Here is a 19,242-nt window from a genome sequence, read left to right on the forward strand (position 1 = left end):
CAGAAAAGTGTCAAACGTATATAATGCTGGAGTCAACAAGGCCAATTAAGGCAGGTTTCTTCTAATTAAAGAGCACAGGCTGAAATGCATAGATCAGATATGCTGTACTACTTTGATTTCAGATGATTAATTTTCAATTAATTTGATAAGATTAATTAAGTCAGTCCAAGCATTTCTGCTTAAATAGTTTGTGTATTGGTGCACTGGTTTAATTTGACTCACTGGGACCAAGTCATTTTAAAGGCAAACACACAGGTTTTAGTGTAAATTAAGATTATTAGTGCATGCAATCACTTGCTGCCTAGGCTAGAAAATCTTATCAGAGTATTTTTCAAATAACCTATGAGTCTTAGGACTCAAAAGGCTTTAAAAAAGAAGATGATGACATAGGATTGTATCTGACTCAAGAGTACACCCATTGAAACCAAATGACTTAAATTAGTTATGTTCATTAATTTCAATAGGTCTACTCAGCATATGACTTAGGCAGATAAATCCATAGTGGTAAGTTACTGCTTTGTATTACTTTCAAAATGAAACTTCACTTTGCATGGACATTTGAGATAAGAACGTCAAATTATTTCTATACTGGTTATACAACAGGACGTATAGACAAATCAAATCTGTTTTACCTCCTATGTGCATGGTTTTCCCTACATGTGACACCAGCAAAGATTAGTCTCTCACTCTCTACTCTCACATACAAAGCTTGTAGAAGGGAAGGGAAGGCAGGAAAAGGCAAAATAAGTCATCCTTAAACTCACACCAAGGCCTGAAGTCTGTTTGCAGTTGCTTTGAATTTTATTTCCCTCTCTCCCTTAAAGATATATCTGTGATTTGCAGTTCTGCTGCTAAAAATGGCAAACAAAGAAATTCCATTTATGCTTACCTCTCAGACATACATATTGTTTGCTTTAGTTTCGTTTCTTTTTAAAACATGCTACCGTATTATGGGTTCATTCCACACCTTTACCGTTGCACTTACCTGACATTGTCATGCTTCTGTATGTAAATTTTATGAAACATCATATCTTCTTTTTTGGCATTAATGTCAGCTTTCATCTCCATGGCAACATGGCGAGGAAGTACGGAGAGCAGGAGGCGCTCCTGTGGTGTTAGACAGATGAGCCAATTAACATGCCTGCTCTCTATTTAACAACACAAACACACATCTCTTCTAATCTCATATAAACAAAATGAAGCTATCAGTTCTGCAGTGAATGGGCAGAATCATGGATATTTTCCATAAAGCCAGCCTTTATGTAAGATCCTATTCTACTCAGTAATTAAGCAAGTCATAATCCATCAGATTTCTCTCCAGTTCCAATTTAACTTCCATTCATAGAAGTTAGACTCTCCAATGTTAGCAACATCAAAAGGTAGCTGTTTTAACGGAGTTGGTGGTGCACACAATACATGCTGACTGTGCATTGTTTGTGGCCATTCCACGGGCTCTGTAGGCCATAGGACAAAATATCATTCATGAAATTTGGCTTCATTTATTTGTTATGTAGCAGCAAATCCAATTTCTAATACACGTTTATGGCTTCAGTAACTATGAAGAAATGACAACAAATGACTTTTGTATTTTGTATTTCTTGTGTCAAATGTGAAGGTTGAAGATCAGAACTCTCTACTGATACTGAAATGCATGAGCATTGTCCTGCCTTCTTCTGGCTTACAGTCCCAGTGGAGGTCAGGTTAATGCTGATAAGAAAGAAGCCATATTCTAAAAAGCAGGGTCACAGCAAGGGATGTCCAGTCAAATCCAGCCAGATTATGGGCTGGGTAATTTGTCAGCACCCTGGAGAGCTCACACCAGCCAATGCTTGCTAGGACTCACTTAGGAAGTGCTGTTGTCTCAGCAACAGGCTGAAGCCTTCTGAAGACTCCTATTAGTCCAGTCATCCCTGAGGTGCTGTGTATTCTTTTAAGGACCATTGCCCTGTTCTGTAACTGCTGGCTCCTATGGCTTGGAGGCAGTGAAGAAAGAACTAGTGTCCTCTGTGATGAAGAAGTCCAGTAAACCCACATTATCTTTCACTCTGAGTCTGCCTCTGAGCTAGATAGAGAATTGTGGCCAAATAATATAAGAAGCACCATCTCGCTACTGGAAACTTGTGTACTTTGCTGCTTTGCACATGACAACAAGATAATCTTCTCCATTGCACTACACAACAATTGTTCATAAAGGTTGCACCTGGGAAATTTTATGGGCCCAAAGTACATGTGTTTAAAGATGCATAAACATGCATGGATGACTTTCACATTTTAACCGTATGCTGTGGAAAACACCAGTTTCATATTCTCAGTAGTGCATTTTCTCAGTCCCTGTATGAGACCAAAACAACCAGAGCAGAAAGATAGCAAAGTAAAACATTTTTCTCAGGATATTAAAAAAGCACTAAAATCTTTATTGTGTACATTAGAACCAAAAGGGTTCAAAAGGTGACATATGAATCACTGACACCTCAGTTTCAGAAGTAATTATTACATACTTGTGAGTCTCTAAAAGTGAATTCCAAAGGCTTGTAGCCAACTAAATTCTATTCAGAGTGGACCCATTGAAATTAGTGAATCTAAATAAGTCATGTTCATTGACTTCAATGGGTCTACTTTAAGTAGGACTAGGATTAGATGCAACTCCAAGTTCCTTTTATCTATTTACATTAGATGGAGTTGGGCAGCTGGGTACAGGATAACAAAACATGCATCTGTGCAATGTGGGTGGAATCAGACTTAATTTCTGTCTATAGATGTATCATCAGTCCTCTTTAGATCATTGACAATTCTCTACATGCATCTTAAAAATGCTCTCAAATTAACTAGATAGCTCACAGACACTCTACCATGAACCACACTCACAGAAGAATGCTACTAATTAAAGCTGATGAAGTAAATTAATGTTCTGTGATAACACCGGAACCAGGAACACAGTTTTGGCAAACTACTCAGTGCTGCAAATCAAAATGTTCTCAGGAGTAGGCTATTTCCCCAATTCATGATGGTTACCTCCCTCACCCCGCAGACCACCTACTGATTTCTCTTAACCTGATAGATATATTAAAGCTTTTGGGTCAGACTTGGGCTTTGCCTAAGCAATGATCACAGCTGAACCTTGGAGAACATCATCATAGTCCTGGGAACTTTTCTCCTGCAGCCACAAACGGCAGCAAAAGCCAGGTCTCTATCAAATCACAACTTCAATCAGAATTACTTGAACATTCTGTATTCTTCCTATGCAAGACCCATATTGCCACACAAAAAGCCCAGAAATTTGTTCACCACAAAAATATATAAAATAAAATAAGATAATCAAGCTAAAAAAACCCCTCATCCTTGAATGTATTATCATCATCATTTTTCTTTTACCTGTTGCTGGTTTTCTCTCTGAGAATGTAGACGAGCTTGAATGCATTCCCTGGTCTCTTGAAATGCCTGTCTCTGGGACACCTCAGCTGGATAGTGTGTACACACACCTACAATGTTCGTGCAGATGAAGATGAGGATGTTGGACACCAGCTGCATAAGAGATAGTGGAAGGAGAGAAAGACAGAACTGGTTACAGTCCAGAAACCAGGGTAAGAATAGCACCAGATCCAAGGCCAGAATGCCCTCTTCTGAACCATGTATGTAATCATTGTCTTCTGCTCTAAGCAAATTATCTTTATGGAAGTCAATAGCTGCAGAAAGAGTAACAATATTTATCCTCTGGTTCTGCTTACAGAAGAGGTCACATAGGCAGCCAGACACAGTATATTTTCCTGCTGTTTTGGTTAACAGATTTGAAGATACCTCTTGCTTTGCTTTAAAATATGGTCATACGCACGGCAATAGCCATCAGCATCTGAGTTCTGGAAAGTTTTAAAGAATCCCATTAGGGAGATGAATAAGCACCTAACTCAGAGATGGGCAAATATCCCAGTCTTTCCACAAAGAAGTCCACTTTTGATTACTCTAATCACACCTCATTTCAGTAATGTAATTTAAGGTAGTGACAGGTACAGGGATCATTTTGTGCAGCTGTTGTTTTGGAGTCCAAAACCCTTGCCAATCTACTGCAAATCACTCAGAGATCTAACGTAAGATTTATATCTTTTTTTCTGCCCGGCCCTAACCTAGTCTACTATCAGGCACACATATATAACTACAGTGGTACCTCGGGTTAAGTACTTAATTCGTTCTGGAGGTCAGTTCTTAACCTGAAACTGTTCTTAACCTGAAGCACCACCTTAGCTAATGGGGCCTCCTGCTGCCGCCATGCCGCAGGAGCACGATTTCTGTTCTCATCCTGAAGCAAAGTTCTTAACTCAAGGTACTATTTCTGGGTTAGCGGAGTCTGTAACCTAAAGTGTATGTAACCTGAAGCATATGTAACCCGAGGTACCACTGTACACTACAATTTGATGCCATAGTCTATACTTAATGGCTAATCTAAGCCTGAAGAAAAATCAGGGAAAAATAAAGCTAGTGTGACAGTTTGGAGGAACTGATTGGTTTCTGATCAGCAGACCATGGTGATTCTTGCACACATATCTAAAAAATCCTTGGGAGTTGTTATATCACTTATCCCCTACCTGTCCAAACCCAATGAGATGTTTAGGCAAAGTTTAAGTAATTTAAAGGGGCTAGTATGTTAAGAACAGTAATGAGGAACCTTCCAGATGCTGTTAGATTCCAATTCTCATCAACTCCTTTCTTTAAAAGTAGAGCAGCAGGTGTCTCTTCCCCAAGTTGCCGGTACTTCAATAATATTTTCCCCAAAACTGGTTTACAGCCTGACAGCCAGCACATTAACTAGTAAATCAGATGTGATGTTTGACTGCCCTCTTTGCACATCTGCAAAGACTTGAAACCAAAAGCGGCTCCAGATGACAGAAAAGTGTTTGCATATAGGGCTGCAGGTAGTTAAGATAGGGAAAAGCAAGCAGATTCGGCTCCTGCATACCATTTTTGCTTTTAAAGGTCAGATCTCAGGCTCAGGCAACAACTTGTAGCTCTGCAATATCATTTTCCTGCCCTCTCCTCTGCCCACAAATCTGCTCTAGAGGATTGCGGGGATGGAACCTAGAGCAGGTTTAGGGGGTGCTATGTGGCAGATGATGTGTGTATATTCATGTGGTTTTGCAATGAGGTTTTTTTTAATGCTTCTGTTTTGGTTTTTAATACAGTAACCTCGGGTTACTGGGACGTGGGTGGCACTCTGGGTTAAACCACAGAGCCTAGGACTAGCCGATCACAAGGTTGGTGGTTCGAATCCCCGTGACGGGGTGAGCTCCCGTTGCTCAGTCCCTGCTCCTGCCAACCTAGAAGTTCGAAAGCATGACAAAGTGCAAGTAGATAAATAGGTACCGCTACGGCAGGAAGGTTAATGGTGTTTCCGTGTGCTGCTCTGGTTTGCCAGAAGCAGCTTAGTCATGCTGGCCACATGACCCGGAAGCTGTACGCTGGCTCCCTCGGCCAATAAAGCGAGATGAGCGCCGCAACCCCAGAGTCGGTCACAACTGGACCTAATGGTCAGGGGTCACTTTACCTTTTTACCTCAGGTTAAGTACTTAATTCGTTCTGGAGGTTTGTTATTAACCTGAAACTGTTCTTAACCTGAAGCACCACTTTAGCCAATGGGGCCTCCTGCTGCCGCCGCGCCACCGGAGCATGATTTCTGTTCTCATCCTGAAGCAAAGTTCTTAACCCAAGGTACTATTTCTGGGTTAGCAGAGTCTGTAACCTGAAGTGTATATAACCTGAAGCGTATGTAACCCGAGGTAGTACTGTATACCTCATACAGCAAGTTGACTAGGGAAAACGGGGGTACTGTAAGTAAAATGTAGCTAGTTAGGCAGTTCTGGGGAGTCCTGGAAATCACTTATAAGGGAATATGGAACATTGGGAAAGTGACAGTTGGGGGTGGGGGCAGTTGGGCCAGAAAAGGAGAAGAGAATGGTGGGCTGTTGAGGAAGAAAGTGTTGTTTTGAGTTTGTGAAGCAGTACACCTGGTGAGGGGAGCCTGCATTCAAGTTCTGGCTGTGGCTGTTACAGATAGATGCAGGAAAACGCAGTGACAAGGGACAGAATGGTTGTAAGATGAAACACCCAGGTGAAACTGCACCATCATTTGAGACTGGGGGGGGGGCGGCCCTCAAGGAACTAAGCTGGGGGAAAGGACCACAGTGTTAGTTCATTTTACCAGAAAGGATACCGACTTGTTAAGGGCATTTTATGCTAGAGAAAGTTATTCCTTCAATCAAAATTGTTTTAACAAAGGGGTTTGTGTAGGCTTCCAAGCTCCTTTCTCAGATTCTGAAATTTTGATTGTGGTCTTCTACTTATTGCACTATGTTTAACATAGACTAGTTTCTTGAAGGCAAAGTGCCTCTGCTTAAAAGTGTTTTATTTCAATGTTCCTTGGCAGAACCTTAGAAGGACATTCAACCTACCGAGTTGCCCTTTTAACATATCCTTAGACATGTATTTCTTTAGAATGCCATTACTGCATTGGGACTTCATTAGAACACTTTAATCTTGGCCTGCTAACATTCAGATGCCTTCAATTATTGTCCCCGACTGCATAAATGTTTCAACATTCATGGAATCTGCGATGAGCTCAGAATTTTATAAAATATATGATGGATGACTATAATTATTAGCACTTACTGATATTTGCATATATGGCATGAGAGCTGAAAATAGGATAGCCTTTATTTTTCCTTCCCTCGTATTTCAAAGTCGCGCTTCAACTTCTTTGACAGAAAGGCTTTTAATTTCATTCCAAATACTCCCACTCCCAGAAACATGCTTTCTTGGTGAGATTCAGCTGTTAGATCACAGCAAAATATTATTTCCAGGCAAATGAGCTATGGAATTTATATCCCATCTATTCACAAATTTGATCTTCAAAGTGGCTCACATATAGCACTAAAACAGTATAAATCAGTTGGTTACTTGGAATAGCTACATTTGTTCTGCATTTTACAGAAACAGAAACTCAAAGGCAATATTTCAAAGTACATTAAAACAATATATAAAGATATGAAGGGGAAATTAGGAATAAATACACAAATTTCATGCCCATTTTATGTCTGACCAATTATCTGTCTTAAGTTAAGGAACTTTAGTTGTAATCATTGCAAGACTTAAAGACTGGGAATACATGTCACACTAAGCCAAACCACGGTTTAGCAGGCCTATGTGAGTAAGTGGACTCCTAGAGAAGAACTGCTTTGCTTCTCCATAAGTCTTTTTGCTACAAACCAAGGTTTTTGCACAGTAAGCCAAAGTTTTGCTTAGTGTGTTGTTTAAACCCAGATCACAGCTCATAGTTAGTCTGGAGAGAGTTTGTTCCGGAGTCTTTTCAGATGTGCAAGTGGCTGCAGGAGAGAGGAGGGGACAGGGAACTTTCCTTCTGGGAATTTCCATATATTAGGATCCAAGCCATTATCTTTCTGAATTTTATAAAATCCAAGATGTAAAGGTAGAATTGTATGGATGGATAGATTTGAATATTACAAAGCAAAGAAAGCAGCTTATTTTTAAAATTGTTAATACTGTAGTTTAAAATTAATTTATGCTATTTCAGTAATGCAACAATATAATAGGGACGCGGGTGGCACTGTGGTGTAAACCACTGAGCCTTGGGCTTGCCGATCGGAAGGTCGGCGATTCGAATCCCTGCGACGGGGTGAGCTCATGTTGGGCGGTCCCAGCTCCTGCCAACCTAGCAGTTCGAAAGCACGACAAAAAGTGCAAGTAGATAAATAGGTACCGCACCGGCGGGAAGGTAAATGGCGTTTCCGTGCGCTGCTTTGGTTTGCCAGAAGCTGGCCACATGACCCGGAAAAACTGTCTACAGACAAGATTTAAAGAGTGGGAATAATTTTAAAGCATGACAGGAAATGATCTTATGCTCAGCATGGGATACATCTATTCAAACCAAGGTATATCCAGTGATTTTGATTTTAATCCAGTGATTTGAGTTTGACTTAAATGAATATCATCTTCTTTGTATACATATTATTATTATTATTATTATTATTATTATTATTATTATATACAACAGTGCTGATATTCTAAGCCAAATAAATTGACTAACATCTAAAAAAACAAAAAAATTGTTTTCTGGTGATACAATTTACCTTAAGTAAATTATTTACATATTACGTGTTGATGTTCCACCTAATATGTAAATTCTGGACGAAAGTTAAGATGGTTAGTAAGAGAATGATCAATAACAAAATATTGCTAGATGCTAAAATAATGTACTAAAATTCACTCAGCAGATCATATCAAAAACACACCACCCATTCATTTCAAACCTTTTATTTGCTTCAATATTTGTAATGGCAAAGAGAGAGAAATATTAAACCATCTAATGTAAAGAAATTTGGCAATTACTGAAGCTCAGTTGCCTAAGCAAACAAAAACATAAGCTTAAAGAAGAGAAGTCAGCACAAATAAAAATTACTATAGAGTAGCATCCTTTTACTAATTATAGGAAGAGAAAAATCATAGAATCAATGTCATATAAGGGTGGGGTTTTTCGCCTCACAAAGATGTTTTATCTTTTTATTCTTTTTGTATAATAATAAATGTAAAACAGTATTAAAAATATTCATAAGCAACAGTAATGGATCAAATCAAACATCCTAAAAACAGAAAAAGCAGCCTATTTAATGTGAGAGATTTTCTGACTGATTGCCAGGAATAAATAAAGCTAGTACAAGATTATTAAATGCTATTGCATTAGCTGTCAGATGCTGTCAAATATGGACTTGACTGTGTATCAGCTGCGAGAATCCGTTAAATGCTGGTTGTTATATGTAAGATGCTGTAAAATGTTGGCAGCTGATTCTGAATATCAAATATTTATTGAATATTCACACATTGACATAATATTTGCTAACAAAATTCACACAGCAGAATGGATTTTAACTCTGGTTGGACAGCCACTGAAAATATGTAGCTTCTTAGTAGAAACTTTGCAAACTGTTTAATGAGGAATAACAATTTCACAGAGAACTTTAAAAACTAGTAAGCAAGAAGTGAGCAACAGCAGATTACAGGATGTGTTGCAGACTGTTCTCCTTTCCTTGTACAGTTATGTGTAGCAGATTGCACACACAAAAAATCATCTTTCTGCATACATCTTTAAATGTGTAAAACTGACAATATGGCAATTCATTGCCCTACAGTATCTATTTACGCTGAATTAAACCCAATACCACCCTGCTTTGTTTATAGCTTTCACATGCTATGAATTTTCCCCCTAGAGCCCATATATTCAAGCAATCAAAGACCCATAACATGGGAAGGCATTGGCAAGTCTTCCCATCAACACAGCAGTTAATTATAATGAGTTACTCAAGGCACACAGCATTATTGAAAAACTACCCTCCATGTCTCTAGTGCCTTTTACACACCACTAAGAACAGTGATTATACAAATCACTCTACTGTAATTCTCTGCAAAGTCAAGGTGGCAAAGCACCCAAAAACAGTTTGAAGTAGCCATTCTTGAAACAGTATATGTGTGTGTTTCATGCAACACTTGACTAAAGTAAGACAAGAGCTGAAAGTCTTATAAATGAGCTTTCTGCCCCCCCTCCCCTGAGAGCAAACAATACTAATTCTCATCATCGTAAAGGGATGAAATTCAATTAGGAAACCGAAGCTGAGATTCCTAAGGGAATTAAATGGATTCTGACTCATTTCTAACGTACCTATAACTAAAAACATTGCTCAAGATTAGCTGCGAGTGAAATACAGGAACTGCACCTGAACTAGAAAAGATAGGGGCACCAAAGGATTTTTAAGAACACAAGACTTTTTGTCAAAAAATTACTGAGAGTGCACTGGTAGTCATGTTATTCACACAACAGCTGTACAATTTAGCTGTACATAAAGGTGATCTCCCTGCAATCTTCACTTGGCCAGTCACAACCCTACAATGTCTGAAGTTTTCCCGCTCCCTAAAAGGACTCTGGTCTTTCTCTCTTTGCTGTACCTTATGCCTATAACTACATCCCTGAACATGTACCCCAGGTATTTAATTACCTACCTACTTTTCTTCCTTCCAGTGTTTCCTCAAAACTCACCTTTCCCAAGTTCTTTGGAATAATCCCCTAGACCAGTGGTTTTCAACCTTCCTGAGTCCACGGCTCCCTTGGCCAACCACATTCTTTCTGTGGCTAACCTGTGGGAGCCACTTACATTCAGGTTCCATTGTGTGTAAGGGGGAATTCCTCCGTTCCACCCTGCCTTCTTTTGGGCGATGTTTTTGGCAAGTGCCTAAGTGGGAGAACACATGCCGATGGGAACCCAAGCAACACTGCTGCTTTGCAGGGCTGAGCTGACATACTCCACATGGCAGCCCCAGCCTGCCTTTCCTGAAATTAGTGTGCACATGGGGAAGAGAAGGCAAAACAAGATTAAGATCAGAAGCAGAAATGTTTTGTTATTGTGGAGAATGAAAGCGAGAAACGCAGCGCAGGACATACATGGAGACATGGTTCTTTTCTGCAACATTCTCCCTTTCCCCGTAAAGCTGGGTGACTGTTAAGGGGGGGAGTGTTGCCTGTGGAAAGAGGTAGAGAAAATAGTGGGGAGGGATGTTGGGGTAGAAGGAGAGAGAAACCCAGAAGACACTCCTCACTCTCAGGGTTTTTTTTAAATCCCTCCATACAGAGCACACACACCATCAAGCTACTCTGCTATTTTTATTGCATTACTCAAGCCCTTGGTGTAAAATTAAGGAACTGTTAGTTACTGAAGCCAGGGAGGATTTTTTGGGGGGAGGGGGTGATTTTAAGAAGATAAACATGGTGGGGGAGAGATGCAGGAAGATAATGGGCTGCAAGTTAAAGCTACTGGCTCCCTTGAATGTTCCTTGGAGAGAAAGAGAGAGACAGATAATTCAGGAAGATATGGACTGCAAAGATATGGACTGGAAGATATGAAAGAATGCCCTGGCAGGGTTCCCCTGCATGTTCCTCAAGTCACCCCAGGGTGCCATGGCACCCTGGTTGAAAGCCACTGCCATAGACCAATGTTTCTAAAACTGTGGTAACTTCCCAACATGCTGCCCATTTCCAAGGCTTAAAGCATAATAAACACTGGGCCATATTATAACATGGGATCGTAAATTATGCCATACTGTCATGATCCGATTCTTCTGATGCAGCTATTGCACTCCTTTTCTCTTTTCACATGATTATTTTGTTTTCAGAATAAAATCTGCATGACTGAGGTCAAGCAGGGCAGCAAAAGCATATGGAGTCTCTCTGCCTGGGTCTGAGAAGGTATTGTATTCATTTGAAACAAGGTGCTTAAAGAAACATTTTCAAAAAACACAGCAGAGAAACACAGGCCATTATTTTTACAATCCCACCAACGAAAACATCTGATATCCCTTCTCTGCCAGTTGGGATAAATGTATGTACTAGTCCTCATTTTACAGAAGTTCCTTTCATGCATGAATCATATGAAGAGGTATCATGCATCAAAAGAGGTAGCTGCTGTGATCAGAGAGGCCAGCAGTGACCTGGACCCAGATTCAGAGACTGAAGGACCATTGTTACCAAGTGGAAGCCCTGAGCACCACCGTTGAACTGGGAACCCCCAGCACCCATATGATAACAACCTCTGAACCAGAAGCAGAGACTGCAGACCCTGAACAAAAGTTCAGCAAGGGGCCAACCCACCTGACATCAACACGGGTAGTTTATAGATTTGTTAAATTTTTATTCCTATCCTTTCTCCAAGAAGCCCAGGGCAACATGCATGACTAATCTCACTCCCAATTTGTATCTTCACAACAATCCTGTGAGGCAAGTTAGGCTGACAGAATATGACATAAACCAGTGAAATTCATGGCTGTGTTTTTGAAGCAAACATTTTTGTTGGTGTTGTTACTTTGCTCACACAAATGACTCAAGGCGACTTACACTAAAAACAAGTATGACAACCAATCAATAAAACCCCAAAACACTACTACAAAGATAAAGGACAGGTCTTAGGTCCTATCCCATAAGAGAACCTGCAAATACATGAAACTCTTCAAATTAAGGGCAAAAAGCCTGGATAAAAAGGAAAGATTTTGCCAAATTACATTTGTATCTAATTTGCTTTATTTTTTCTCCAAAGATACTTTCTTCATTTCAAAAGATAGAACTCTTTCATCAGTTTCATCCTGTTGCTTTAAAAACTGAAATGAATAGGTAGAGTAACCCTATTATGTAGTAATTCAGAGGAAAAAAGCCTGGTACTGTACAGTCACCACAAACAGAGCGAAACACCATCTTGTGTCAATATGCTGCACCACTCTGCTACATTTGTATTTGATTATTCAAACACCAGATGCCATTCAACAGACAATTATAGGCAGAAAATATGCTTAAAAGAGAGATGGTGTCAAGATAACCTCTGTTATTTTCTTACCTGTGACATGAATAACAATGCAAGTTATTAAGTTGCAGAAACTGGTGCAGGAGCAAGCAGATGTATTTTCCACTGTTCAGATTCATTGGATGGTTATGGATTCCAGTATTATGACTATCCACTTTCTCTACACTGTGCACCATTTTATACACCTGCACAAAGTCCAAACATTATTTTTTGTCTAGATTAAAAAGCCCCAAAGGTTGTAACCCTTCCCCATAGGCAAACTGCTTCAGCCACTTGATCATTTTGGTTGCCTTTTTCAAACTGCACCTTTCCCCAACACAACAATATACTTTTGAGATATAGGGACCAGAACTATACATAGTGTTCCAAGCTCTGGTTGCAGCATGGATTTGCATAAAGGAATTTTGATATTGGCAGTTTTATTTTTGATCCGTTTCCATTTCAGGGCCTTGTTATGCAGAAGTTAAGGACTGCAATTTTGGAACACCCTCATTACAGACACGTGTTAAGTGGTCAAGTCTTCTAGAAAAGTCGGCAGTTGGATCAAAGGGACATGATACCAAATACGGACCATGGACCTGAAGCTTAGTCAGTGAATTTAGCAACGGAATCAGCTGCAAAATAAAATAGAAAAAAATATTGAACGCTCCATTGCATTACTGCTGCCCCCTTTAGTTTAACAATATATATACATGGAAATAATTATAAATTTTTACAACAAGGAAAATTTCCTATTGAAAAGAATTTTCCCTTCTATTGGTTGCCTGAGGTTTTAGACCCTGTAGTCTTCTAAAATAATGTTCTACTCCATATTATACAGTGCTGTCCACTATCCAGGATTAGTGTGGAAAGATCAGGAAACTGATTTCTTGCCAGTGTGCAAGGTAACATTGTCATGGAGAGATACAGCATTGTGGCTGACAACTTTGAAAGGATTCAAGGCTCTCCCATTATTCATTTCTTGTACTTCTAATAGATTTCTCTTGACAACCAGTTCTGCTTTCAATATCTTTCCCTGATAACAGTTCTCTAGAGGTACAGCTGATATGAAGCCTATCTACCAGTGGAGTAAACTAGCAGGCTGCCTGCATATGGTTGACCTCTCTTATTGCGACTCCTGAGAAATTCCAGGATCTACAGCCTGGCTGAAGACAATTTTCCTCTTAATACCAGACAATTTCCCCTTAAGAATTTCTGGCATACAGGAATGAGTCTTTGCAGATATGGAAAGTCAATATTCATACTATACTGGAAAGCCCAGCTAACACTTGAATCTCACAGACTTCATGTAACGTCATGGAAAAGTAAAAATATGTACAGGAAGTACCAATAAACACCAAGTCAATAATGTGGAATCCAACAAAAGACCTTGGAGAGCATCACATAATGCCTCTTCAGGCATTCAGCATTAGAGTGAAGCAAACACATAACACAGGGAGCATGCTAAGTCCACAAACCCATCACCATTCCTGTTGGAGGGTGACCCTGTGAGGCAGGGAGCCTCCCGTTGTAGGAAAGCTCTGTTTCTGCACATGACTGTGACATGTTTGGGAAAGTCTTGCTTCTAAGTTTCGTCTCTGTACATGCTGCATAAATCGTTCTGCACAAATCATTCTAATACTAAGACATTCCCTCACCACCCCAGAATGTTCAGTTCACATTGAGTTCATGAAACACCGTACCCTGACCTGTTCTTAATGCATAGTTGACCAAATCTATTGGAACGTAATTGTTTAAGTCTTGCATTAGCAATCATTAGTTATATTTTAATTAGGAGGTTTTCATGCCTGTCTAGTTCTTTGCTCCCTTTCCCAGCCTTTAATCTATTGGTGATTAATGCCTATATGCAACCCTTTGCTTTGTACTTGTGTTAACCAATCAGCAACAAGCACATATGTGGCAATGCTGTAATATTCAATAAAAGAGACTCCTCGAGACTTGCTCGAGAGATGCCTCCCATATGACGCTCACTACCTGTCTGTCGTTATTTCAACCCAACATCCCGTACTCATGGAGTCTCTCTGAACATTTTAGAATCCACATTCTACAAGTACAGGAGGCTCCCTGATTCACAACACCGGATGACAACAGGAGGAAGAACTAGTGGACTGATCCCCAGGACCTCCCTGTGCACACTTAATTCTGAATATGGCTTTTGTGACTGTAGTTTCTATATACCCAGAAGAGTTGTGTATGAAAAATTATAGAAAAAATCCACAAAACAGCTCCAGTGAAATTCATGCACACTTAGCATTTTGTCATTGCTCTGTATTGCTTGTTGATGTTGCTGAAGTCATTAGATAGTCATGATACAAAGCAACTAATTATGAATATGCCTCAAAGCACTTTACTTCTAGAGAGCCGGATGCGCAGAGACTATTCAAAGTAATCATCTCAGATGACATCGCCAACAAAGATTCATACAGATTGCTTTGAAATAGTTAGTAGTTTGTACAAATCCCATGTCCTTGAGGACTTTCATTAGCTGGCTGTCTCCTGCAATTATGAACTCTGCATGTTCTCCTTTTGCAGTGTAGGGAAACAGCTGTCTAAGAGATGCTTTCACTGACTCATGCACTACAGAGTACCTCCACACTCCTCAGCCATAATCAACCTCTCTAATTAATAAACAGCAAGGATTCTGGCACCTTTTAAGCCAGGAGACTTTTCAACATAGTTACAATTATAGAAAAAACACTTTGGAGATAACTCTTTTCTACCTAGACAATTTTCTACAAATTGCCCTATCATTTTTAAATAAAGATTTTACATATGTCATATAGATAGAAGAACAGACAAAAGTGTTGGATCCAGAACATGCTACTTACACTTTGTTCCCAGTGAAATCAGCTGCAGCAATGATTCACTGAATTTAAGTCTGTCCCACCCCCACCCCGGTTTATCATCTAGTCTGGTGAGTTCTGGAGAACTCAAAGGCTTGAACCCTATTTTGTGATATATTGTTTGGCCTAATAAACGTATTGTCCTAATATGGATTTTGGAATTTTGTATTAAAGGAACAGTGGGAAGAAAGGTGGTCTGAGAAGTTGCAATGCCACTGAACAGAATCACAATCCTAGAAGCAATTATAACAGGAATGGGGAACCTGTAGCCCTGCAGACTTTGATGACTCCATCTCTCAGCATCCCTGCCCTTTTGCCATGTTGCTGGGACTAGCTGGAGTTCAAAAACTTCAGGAGGACTACAGATTCTCTGTCACTAGAATTCTGTCTAAGTTTATTCTGCTGCCCACAAAGCTCTGGAATCTTTCAGGAAGGACCTGACTGCAACATAGCTTTCAACTTTTCCCTTTTCTTGCGAGGAATCTTATTCGGAATAAGGGAATTTCCCTTTAAAAAAGGGAAACATTGACAGCTATGGACTACAACTGTTTTTGCTGATTTAAAAAGGCCAGCTGGGCTCATGGAAAGAAATCATGTAAATGCCTTGATGCCTTATGGACAGGAGTTCAAACAGTTTGTTAGATTAAAACAAAAAAAACCTGTGCTCACTTCAAATCAAATGAGTTTACCCAAGGCACTCTACAACACAGGCATGTAATCAGTTACATAATTGCCTAATAAAAAGGAGCAAATTATAAGAAGAAATGGTGTGTCACAGCATGAATGCTATTCATTAAGACAAGCCAAAGCAAACAACTCACATATCTGAAAAATAAAGTTCTTTGAGAGCGGCAGGGGAAGAAAAGGCAATGATCACCTGAAAAAAAATATACATTCCTCTCACCCTTAACTTGCTATGGTTCTGCACAACTTCATGGCTTTGAAACTCAAGGTCCAATCAAACACAGCCAGCATGGCCAATAAGTCAGGGATGGTACTTGCTAAGGTCACTCAGTTTCTTTCTTTGGCTTGCCACTTGCAACATCTCTACTTTATCTTAACTTAAGTCCATTTTCCAAACACTCATTTGTACACCCAATTTATGCTAAATGTCTCTCCACATTTCATAAAATGTTCTTAGTGCTCTTGCATATTGAGTAATGTATCGGGGTCAGTGTAAGACTCCTTCTAATTTCCCTGGTGATGCATTAATTGGTTTGTGATAGGAATATGTACTCCCACTTGCATTTTCTTTTGAGTGAAAAAGTACATTGAAAACACTTGCAGCAGATGGATGATACATCTTACATAAAGCAGTCTCCAAATGGCTAGTGTCTGGAGACAGTAATCCATGTGGCATTACTCTTTCAAGAAGGAGAACTTTAGTGGACTGTGTACAGACAGGGTGGTTGTTTCACAGGTAGAAGACCCCAGTTTGTTTATTTATTATTTTAAGAAAAAGTATGCCTTGCCATTCCACTGCGATCACAACATTAAGGGGCAGCTGGACATGTTACTGAACAGAATGAGACCAATGGCCAATCTAACAGATTATACTCTGATTGGTAGCAGCTCCAACAGAAATACCAAGGGCTGACCCCCGGACCTTTTGTGTGCGAAACTATGTGCTGTAACACTGAGCTGCAGTGGCCTCTCCCCACTAATCTCTTACTTTCCTGCAGGCTCTACCTCTAAACACACTCTTCCGCACTTCCAGCTCTTACCAATAGCAATGAGAAAGTTGGGGAGATGGTAATGAACCTGAAGTTACTGATACAGATAAAGTCCTACTCCAACTTTACCATTTCCAACCTACTTAAAACTGTGAAGACACAATTACTAGAGATATAGCACATGTGCAAATAATCTGCAAATTAAAATTGATTTGTACTAATTCTAGCGGATAAATACCAATTATGAAAATATCAAAGTAATTTTTTGACAGTTTAAACACATACACGTCAGATATACAGTGGTACCTTGGGTTGCAAACACTTCAGGTTAAAGACTCCGCTAACCCAGAAATAGTACCTTGAGTTAAGAACTTTGCTTCAGGATGAGAAGAGAAATTGTGCGGCGGTGGCCCCATTAGCTAAAGTGGTACCTCAGGTTAAGAACAGTTTCAGGTTAAGAACGGACATCCAGAGCAAATTAAGTTCTTAACCCAAGGTACTACTGTATGTCTTTTGCAGGCAGTTTTACCATATTAGTGGGCCAATGACACACTTTTTCATTGAGTAGAAAATTGATTAATACATCACCAAGAAAATTACAAGAGGTCTTGCACTGACCCTAACACATTGATCAATATATAGGAGCACCAGGAGAAATTATGAAACAAGTTAAATGATATTTAACTTTTGCCACAAATTTAGAGTCAAACTAGATGAGACATTGGCGATCTGTAATTGTATCATCTATCTCTTTTAATTCCTTTTAAAAGCAGCAGCTGAGACCCTGACTCTTATCAAGACCATAGTGCGGGAGAAGGTTAATGATTTTACTCCATGCCACTTTCCTAATTTAATCACACACAGATAGTTTTGCCATGATAGGAACACTCTTCTACCCATAGTTTCCCCTAAAAGAACAAATAGTATATTAGTAGTAGAATTTACAGCATGAAAATAGGGGGAAAGTTGATCATCCTATGATACAGATTCAATCCAAGCCCACCTTCCTTTGTTGCTTTAAAGAGAGGGAGGGAGGGAGATGAAATCAAAAAGGGCCAACATCTCATCTAGTTTGGCATTTACTTACAAAAGAGTACTTGCAAAAGTAATTTAAGATCAGCAGCTACCAATGGCAAGACTGAAGGGAACTGAATGCTGTTTATGAAAGCCAGAAAATTCAGGGGTATGGTTGAAGATGTGATACCAATGCAAAGGTCTTGAAGTTTTATGCACTGCTTTCACTTATTTTCCATATCCATATCTTGCCAGAAATCGTAATGAGTGTTTCACCAACCCCTCCCCAGTAGTATTAATCAACTTCATCTGATCACAGCTTTGCTACTGATCACCCTCTTGTTTATTTAGTAAATTTATCTCCTGCCCTTCCTCCCAAAGGAGCCCAGGACTTCAGGAAGAAGAACTCTTGATATGTACAACATACTTTCGTTGTAGGGCATTACTATCCGTAGACAGAATGAGGTGCATGCCCCAGGCATCTGATTTTAGGCAATGTGAAAGTTCAGCAAATTATTGCTTTTTAATTTGTTGTTATTGGGTGAAATAATGCCATGCAAGTAGCCTTCCACTTGCACAATGAGAGCGCTCCGTGCCACTCCAAAATCTGTTCTGGGGAGGGGGTCCCCTAACCCTGCAGAACAGTTTTTGAAGCTGCATATATGGGAGGAGAGGAAGGGGAAGATGGGGAGAGGAGGTTGACACATGCAATTCTGCCTTAAGCAGCAAAATAATTTGGGCCAGCCCTGACAGTAACTGATAAAGGTCCTTCAGGAATCTACTTTAAAAAAATAATATTTTTTTAGCAGATCTCTTGTACTTGACAGTTTAATTTTCAACATTTATAAATAGAGAATAAAACCCAGCAGGAAGTCTTCAAAAAGGGAAAATCCTGCCTGAACAAGGATGCAATGGATGACAGCATCAAGTCCCTGACCTCTCTTGCCCTGCAATTTCTTGGGAAATTATGCTTTTACTATTATAATACAAGTGTTCCAAGTACACAAACACAAAATACACTAATGAGGACCAAATTAGAACAGCTATTCTTATGTTCCACAGAAAGCATCTGAGCTCTGAATCAGACAAAACATAATAAGACGAGCTGTTTCTCATCTGACTTTCTTGCACAAGATGTTCTACAAAAATCCCTTTTAAGGAGCTCTAAAAGTGACATCAACTCAGGCCAGTGCAATGGGTGGGGTAGCCGGGTACACTTGTCCCAGACCTTGGAGGGTTAAATCATCTGGGAGGCCCTGCCAGGGACCGGCTGCTTTTTTGTTTGAGTTTATAACTTTATTCTAACATGACTCG

The 19,242-nt window shown here is 39.7% G+C and overlaps 1 protein-coding gene across 4 annotated transcripts in view; it reads right to left on the reverse strand.

Annotated features, from left to right (window-relative positions):
- ADCY5 (adenylate cyclase 5) overlaps positions 1-19,242 on the reverse strand; it is a 177,789-nt gene that overhangs the window by 69,746 nt on the left and 88,801 nt on the right. For all 4 annotated transcript variants that reach the window (XM_053403988.1, XM_053403971.1, XM_053403979.1 and 1 more), the window contains 2 exons: positions 3,373-3,522; positions 986-1,107 (listed from right to left, as the gene is read on the reverse strand). In XM_053403988.1, coding sequence (XP_053259963.1) covers positions 986-1,107; positions 3,373-3,522 — 272 coding nt within the window. The remainder of the gene's footprint in view (positions 1-985; positions 1,108-3,372; positions 3,523-19,242) is intronic.

The sequence above is a fragment of the Podarcis raffonei genome, chromosome 1 (genome assembly GCF_027172205.1).
Source record: "Podarcis raffonei isolate rPodRaf1 chromosome 1, rPodRaf1.pri, whole genome shotgun sequence".
NCBI classification, from domain to species: Eukaryota; Metazoa; Chordata; class Lepidosauria; order Squamata; family Lacertidae; genus Podarcis; species Podarcis raffonei.